The 7500-nt window shown below is 44.9% G+C and overlaps 1 protein-coding gene across 12 annotated transcripts in view; it reads left to right on the forward strand.

Moving 5' to 3' along the window:
- cnksr2a (connector enhancer of kinase suppressor of Ras 2a) overlaps positions 1 to 7500 on the forward strand; it is a 118787-nt gene that overhangs the window by 57376 nt on the left and 53911 nt on the right. For 10 of the 12 annotated variants that reach the window (XM_058376150.1, XM_058376154.1, XM_058376149.1 and 7 more), the window contains exons 9-12: positions 785 to 931; positions 2218 to 2351; positions 3174 to 3376; positions 4580 to 4669. In XM_058376150.1, the coding sequence (XP_058232133.1) occupies positions 785 to 931; positions 2218 to 2351; positions 3174 to 3376; positions 4580 to 4669 (574 nt within the window). The remainder of the gene's footprint in view (positions 1 to 784; positions 932 to 2217; positions 2352 to 3173; positions 3377 to 4579; positions 4670 to 7500) is intronic. The other 2 variants (XM_058376152.1, XM_058376153.1) reach the window with 1 other exon arrangement.

The following is a 7500-nucleotide window of genomic DNA, read 5'->3' on the forward strand; positions in this document are numbered from 1 at the left end:
AAGCAAAGGTACAGATACAGTACAGCCACAGATTTGGTAGAGCTGCCGATCTGGTACTGCTACAGATACGGTACTACTACAAATACAGTACTGCTACAGATCTGGTACTACTACAGATCCGGTACAGCTACAGATACGGTACAGCTACAGATATGGTACTGATACAGATATGGTACTGATACAGATACGGTACTGATACAGATCTGGTACTGCTACAGATCCGGTACAGCTACAGATACAGTACAGCTACAGATCCGGTAATGCTACAGATACAGTACTGTTACAGATCCGGTACTACTACAGATTTGGTACAGCTACAGATATGGTACTTCTACAGATACGGTACAGCTACAGATACGGTACTACTACACATCTAGTACAGCTACAGATACAGTACAGCTACAGATCTGGTACTGCTACAGATATGGTATTTTTACAGATACGGTACAGCTATAGACACGTACAGCTACAGATATGGTACTGAAGGGTAATGAATGTGTGTTTGTGTGAGTTGTTTTGTGCAGCAGCTGATTTCAGAATCACTCTGATTGATGACGCTCTACATAGCATGTTCTACATGTTCTGTAATTAACTGCAGGTCCTTTGTTATAGGATCGTTATAATCGGTGTAATGTGACATGGAGAACACACGCTATCAGAGTTTATCAGGATGTGATGAGGAATCCGCAGTTGCAATAGCAGATTTAGTGTCTTTGTGTGTCTGTGTGTGTCTGTGTGTGTGTGTGTCCCTGTTGACCCCAGTTGTGTTTGTCCTGTGCTGTAGGTGGGCTGGCAGTTGAAAAACTTGGTAAACTCCCTGCGTGGTGACCCTGGAGGGGTGACTCTGACACTGAAAAAACGGCCCCAGAGCACGCTCACCTCGGCCCCGGCCCTGCTAAAGAACATGAGGTGGAAGCCCCTGGCCCTTCAGGTAGGCAGATTTTACCCCTTGAATCCCTGCGCCCTTCTACGGCTAGCACCTTTTCCTCGCCAGGGGCACCTAGTGATTTAAAACACCTCTCTGGTTCTCTGACTTCATTTCCCATAATGCTTTTCTGCTCTGCTGATGTCATGTTGGAAAACGTTCATGCATTGCTATTTCATTTCGATCCAATATAAGGTAGCATGAGGAGCATTTTAGAAAGATGTGCTCAGGTCTTTTTCCCATATTCCCATTCACACTGACTCCAAGTGGGAATTACAAGCGCACAGAATTCCCGATTTCACAGAATGATAAACCGAGTTGTGTGGAAGTAGTGTGGAATTTTTTTCTGTAGAATTCTGTTTAGAATGAATTATTGAAGATAAATTGCTCCATATGCTTCAGGAATGTTTTCACTGTCCTTCTAAATTCTCCTGTGTGATGTAAAGGCGACTCCAGACTCATCAGTTCCCTGATTTGGGAAATCTTTGCTGTCAGGAAGCTGTCAGGAAGCTTGGGAATGATGTGATGTGGAATCTGGTCATTAGAGTTAGACTGTGGTGTTGGGATCAGCCTGTGTGTAGTGTGTAGTGTGGACATGTCGGAGCTGTGATGCGGTGCCGTCTCGGAGCTGTTAAATCCTCGGCAGTGACTCAGAGTAAAGTGTGTTTGGAGGTGAGTGTAGCGAGCGTACGTTTGGGAGACGCTCGTTAATCTCCTTCTGTAGTTGATGGAGGATTTAATTTTCCCCGTGTGTCGTTCCAGAGCCATAACCATAAATTCAACTCTCTGTCCTTAATTCATTCCCTAAAAGGCTCCCTCTGTGTGTGTGTGTGTGTGTGTGTGTGTATGTGTGTGCTTGTCAAAGACCACTTTACTGTCTGGATATACAACAGCTTATCCATTTTTATTTATATAGTTGTATTCATTGACTCAGTATTAGAAAACAAAATGATAAATTATCAAGACCACAAAGGAACAATGTTTATTTATTTATCACATACTGTATGCTGGCTAGGTTACTGTGCTGATGATTTTCCCGACATTAGCTCCGCCCACATTATACTAAATATGAAATAATTGTGATGCGGCTAAAGTGGACTTTCTCTACAGTGTGTCCTTTAATCCTCTTTATGCTCAGGGATTATTAAACCTGGTTTTTATGACATCATCTCAGAAGTTTGATTATGTGTCAGTGAGATTTTATTAGTGTTTACTCTCTATATATTTACAGCTCGTTGATCGCAGGTGAAGTTTATGATCTGTAATTGATTATTTCTGTCTGTTCTTTGCAGCCTGTCGCTCCCAAGAGCCCCACCAGCAGCTCGGCCACACCCACCAGCACCATCAGCACACCCACCAAACGGGACAGCTCCGCCCTTCATGACCTGTATATCCCGCCCCCTCCCCCTGAGCCCTACACACCCAGGTGATCTTTTAGTCATAGAAACTCTCAGCTCTCTGTACCCTCCACATGGCCCAGCCCTTCAGCTCTTTAAAACCTCCACATGGCCCCACCCTTCAGCTATCTGTACGCTCCAAATGGCCCCGCCTTTCAGCACTCTGTACTCTCCACATGGCCTGCCCTTCAGCTCTCTGTACTCTCCACTTGGCCCCGCCCTTCAGCTCTCTGTACTCTCCACATGGCCCCGCCCTTCAGCTCTCTGTACCCTTTACATGGCCCCGCCCTTCAGCCCTCTGTACCCTCCACATGGCCCCACCCTTCAGCTCTCTGTACCCTCCTCATGGCCACACTCTTCAGCTCTCTGTACCCTCCACATAGCCTCGCCCTTCAGCTCTTTAAAACCACCACATGGCCCCGCCCTTCAGCCCTCTGTACCTTCCACATGGCCCCGCCCTTCAGCTCTCTGTACCCTCCACATGGCCCCGCCCTTCAGCTCTCTGTACCCTCCACATGACCTGTACTTCAGCTCTCTAAAACCTCCATATGGCCCCGCCTTTCAGTTTTTTTAACCCTTCACATGGCTCCGCCCTTCAGCTCTCTGAACCCTTCACATGGCCCAGAATTTTAGCTTTCTGAACTCTCCATATGGCCCCATCCTTCAGCTCTCTCTCCCTGGCCTTAAGCTCTCTGAAACCTCCACATGACCCCACCTCCTTAAACATTATAAATGTGTGTTTTAATGCTTTAACCTTCTAATAAAGTAATTTAACATGAAAACAATAAGATTTTGAACAGAGTGTGATTATGGATCTACACTTCATAAGGTGTGTGTGTGTGTGTGTGTAGGGACGAGCAGGGGAATCTCCCCAGTGAAGAGCGAGGTCAGGGACTTCCTGCAGCCAAAGGCTCTGAGTCTCCAAACTCTTTCCTGGATCAGGAATATCGTCATCGCTTCCCTCTGATGGAGGATGAAGCTGTGCTCTACTGCTACGATTACGAGCCAGGACGCGGACATCCGCCCTCTCGCAGAGATGCCACGCCCACTTATGGTAAAAACACACACACACACATATAGACACACACTGTCCCACCCCTCATCAATCTGAAGTTTTACATAGCCCTGCCCCATTTTAGCCCCATTTTAGCTCTAATGTCTCTCCACACACTCCATGTGGCCTTTCTGTAAATCCTCAACATGATCAAGGTCAGGGACTTCCTGCAGCCAAAGAAACACACACACACACACACCACCCCGCAAAAGTATCCAGATATCACAAAAACACATTTTTTAATGATAAATCATTTTTCTTAGCTGTCTCTTTGAAGACATAAAAGCTCCCTCAGGTTCTCCTCTGTGTTCTCCCCTGAGGTTCTCTTCAGCAGCTTCAGGTATTAGCAAAAATACCAGAAGCCTTCTTTTTTTACCCTAGAAGTATACACACACACACACACATACACACACTTTCACAACGTTTGTGAACTCGCATCACGAACAAAACCATGGAAATTGTGTTTCAGTCCTGCAGAGCTGATTTATTGTTTATTGTTCTGAAGCCGAGGCTTAGTACCAAAAACGGATGTGTGTGTGTGTGTGTGTGTGTGTGTGGTTACACTGAATAAGCAAAAAGAAAACCGTAATTGAGTTTTAAGGTTCAAGGGAGAAAAAAGGGACAATTTTACAGTTTATAAACCCAAAACTATACTGTTAAATATGTGAGCTGTAATGGTTCTATGTAGAACCCAAAACCAGAACATTCTACTGTCAGTGAGGGTTCTGATTTGAGCAGAACTCTATTCTGGAGGCTCCTTGTTATCCATTGAACCCTTGGTAAAGCTTTTTTTGAAGAGTGTGTATTACCTGGGAAGGTGTGTGTCACACACTCTGAGTTATTACTCCTTATTATTGTCCTAATATCTAGAACTCTGGAAAAAAGGTTCTTTAAGGGTTCTCTGGCTAATTAATGGTTCTAGTGTACTGAATGCACTGAAACACTCCTTCTAACTCTTCTGCTGCCAAGCTTACTGTACGGTTCACTCGAGTGTTTTTTTTTTACTCTGTGCTGTAACTAAACTCAGGAGAGCATTTTGTGTCTGTGTGTGTGTGTGTGTGTGTGTGTGTGTGTGAGAAGCTTGAGTCCACAGCTGTTTAAGTGTAGTCTCACACTTTCTCTTTCTGACACACACACACTGACATAAGCTGTGGCTGTCACCTTGTAAACACTGAAGTGTGTGTGTGTGTGTGTGTGTTTCAGGTCGTTTAAGGCCTATCTCCATGCCTGTGGAATATAACTGGGTTCCGGACTATGAAGATCCGGCCAGACTGAAGAGAGAGGGCAGGAGAGGTGAGTGTGATTGTATACACACACACACACACACACGCACACACACACACACACACACACACACACACACACACACACACACACAGACGCACACACACACGCACACACACACACACACACACACACACTACTCGCACACACACACACACACACACACACACTACTCTCACACACACACACACACACTACTCTCACACACACACACACACACGCACACACACACACACACACACAGAAAGATTCAGATCAGCTCTTTTCCTGCTCTGCATGAATATGAGAGAGCTGAAGGTCAGCAGTCTGTCACACTGTGATTTATCGTAGCTGTGGTCTTTCTCATTCCTCTGCCATCTGCCCATCTGCCCCTCCGTCTGCCCCCCGGTCCATAACCCCGCTATAGAACTTTAACCCTGATGCTGTAACAGCAGCTCTGCCAGAAGGGCAGGTTTATTTATGTTATTGTTTCCATGGTAACAGCTCATTCACAACCACTCACACAGCAGTGCACGGTTCATATGGTGAATTTCTCCTAAAGTAAAGAGATGTGTGTGTGTGTGTGTGTGTGTGAGGAGTCTCCAGTGTCAGTGCTGTATAACACTCAGAGGTGATGCTAAAACTCCTCATGAGAGAGAATAAAGAGAGGCTGGTGAGAGAAAGACTGTTTATAGCTGCTATAAAGGAAGTGACGTCGTTTATGTAACTAGAAATGATAAAATGGTAAATGATTGTGGAATTGATGAGAGGAATAATGGATGTCATAGTTACTGTAAAATACTAGTATTATTATTCTTTAAGAGTCTCTCATTCATTCTTTCCTGTCCTCCATCCTTTCATTGCTGTATTTTCTCTCTCTCTCTCTCTCTCTCTCTCTCTCTCTCTCTCTCTCTCTGTCTCTCTCACTCTGTCAATCTGTCTCTCTCTCTTTTTGTCTCTCTCTCTTCTCTCTCTCTCTCTCTCTCTCTCTCTCTCTCTCCTCTCTTTCCCACACTGTGGATAATTTTCCATGCTGCCTGGACACTCAGCACTCCCTGACCTTCCCGTTGTCTTTTTTTCCTTGGCCTTGTCCAGCAGCTCATCTGATCTGGTTGAGATGCCGGTGAGCTTCAGGCTGGTCACAGATTCAGCAAAGTAAGAAGAGATGAGTGATGAAAACAGACAGAAAGGTTTAAAATACACAGCTGTAACAGACGGGTTTATAAAATAAAGGTGTAAGAATGAGAGGAAATGTTCTCGAAACTGTTCTGATGGAGAGATCTTTATTCACGTTTTCAGTGCTGGAGGGATGCAGTAAAAAGTAGTTCCGGTTATTTTTTTTACACTTTCCTGAAGGTTTTGTGGAATCCATACACCATCAGAGACACATGACTCCCAGATCCTTCCCTCTGAGAAAGTAGTTCCATCAGTTTATAGATTCAAGAACTGATTTAAAATAACAAGTAACACTGTGTGTGTGTGTGTGTGTGTGTGTGTGTTCGTTCGTACACTTGAAGTCATACTTTTTATCCATTTGTAATTAGATTATTGTTTTGTGAAACCGGTTCATTCCTGTTGTCACTGATGTTATCGCAGCTATAAACACTCATTTCTTCAGGAGTTAATGAGAGAAATACAGACAGATTGTGTCATACTGCTGAGAAACCACAAAGAAGTGTAAGGTCCTCTTCCTGTCGATCTGGAGACTCCTTCCATATCCCATGTCACATAAATGTCTCCTCACTCTGCTCATGTCCCTGTCCCTGAGCCGTTACTATAGAAACCATAACGAGCGCATGATTATAAACCTGCTGAGATCTGACCAATCAGGATCCAGAATCCGTCAGCACTGTGATGGAACAGACTGCCGCAATAATCTCTTCTAATTTAAATACACACACACACACACACAGAAAGAGTGGAGAGAGGGATTAGAGTTTTCCTTTCACTCTCATTATGAACAGCTCAGGATTTTCATTCATCTGTTTGTTCTGTTTAATTCCACATTCCTGTCGTTTTCTTCATCCCTCTTTCTCACGCTCACTTCTTTTCTTTTCTAGGTTATTTACTAAATTGAGACAAGCGGGTGAGGTGGAGCTTCGCCGTGGTTGTGGTTGCGGTTGTGGTTTTTTGTGAGCGTGTGAGTGTGTGTGTGTGTTTGTGTGAGTGTGTGTGTGTTTGTGTGTGTATGTGTGTGTGTGTGTTTTGGATCACAACGCTGTGTTTTCCAGCTGCTGTTTGATCGCATTAAACTGTTCCGTCGCTGCTTTGTGAGGAGATTAGTGCTGTGATGGCTCTTTCCTTTCCGCCCCCACAATCCCTTCCTTTCTTTCTTTCTTTCTTTCTTTCTTTCTTCCTTTCTTTCTTTCTTTCTCTCATTGGTTCTTTCTCACTTTCCAGAAAATTCTGGGCAGACGGTGCAGGCAGTGAGTTTGCAGAATGACAGCTAGAATGCAGGAGGATGAATAAAGAAAGAGATTGAGAGAATGTGAGGAAGGTGAAAAGGGCGAAGGCTCTTGCAGGTCAGCGGTGTGAGATCGAGTGCTCTGTTTTCTCACAGCTCTCTCTTCCCCTCGCTGCCTCCATGGAGCTCCACAAAACATTTCTGCAGCAATCCAAATGGAGAGCGAGATCCGAACGGGCTTCATGCTCTCGGCCTCGCTGCTTCCTCCTTCTCTCTTCGGCGACCCAAACAAACTCTTTGAATTTGTGATCAGTGCGTTAATCAGAGAGTAATTAATTACCGCCGGGCCGTCTCCAGGCTTTACGAGGGGTTTCCGATTTTTCATGCATCCTGCATGGTGCGTGCTGTTTCCATGGAGACCTCCATGGCACATCTCGGTGTCGGGGCGGGTTTTTCA

This window comes from Hemibagrus wyckioides, linkage group LG23 (assembly GCF_019097595.1).
Source record: "Hemibagrus wyckioides isolate EC202008001 linkage group LG23, SWU_Hwy_1.0, whole genome shotgun sequence".
Lineage (NCBI taxonomy): Eukaryota > Metazoa > Chordata > Actinopteri > Siluriformes > Bagridae > Hemibagrus > Hemibagrus wyckioides.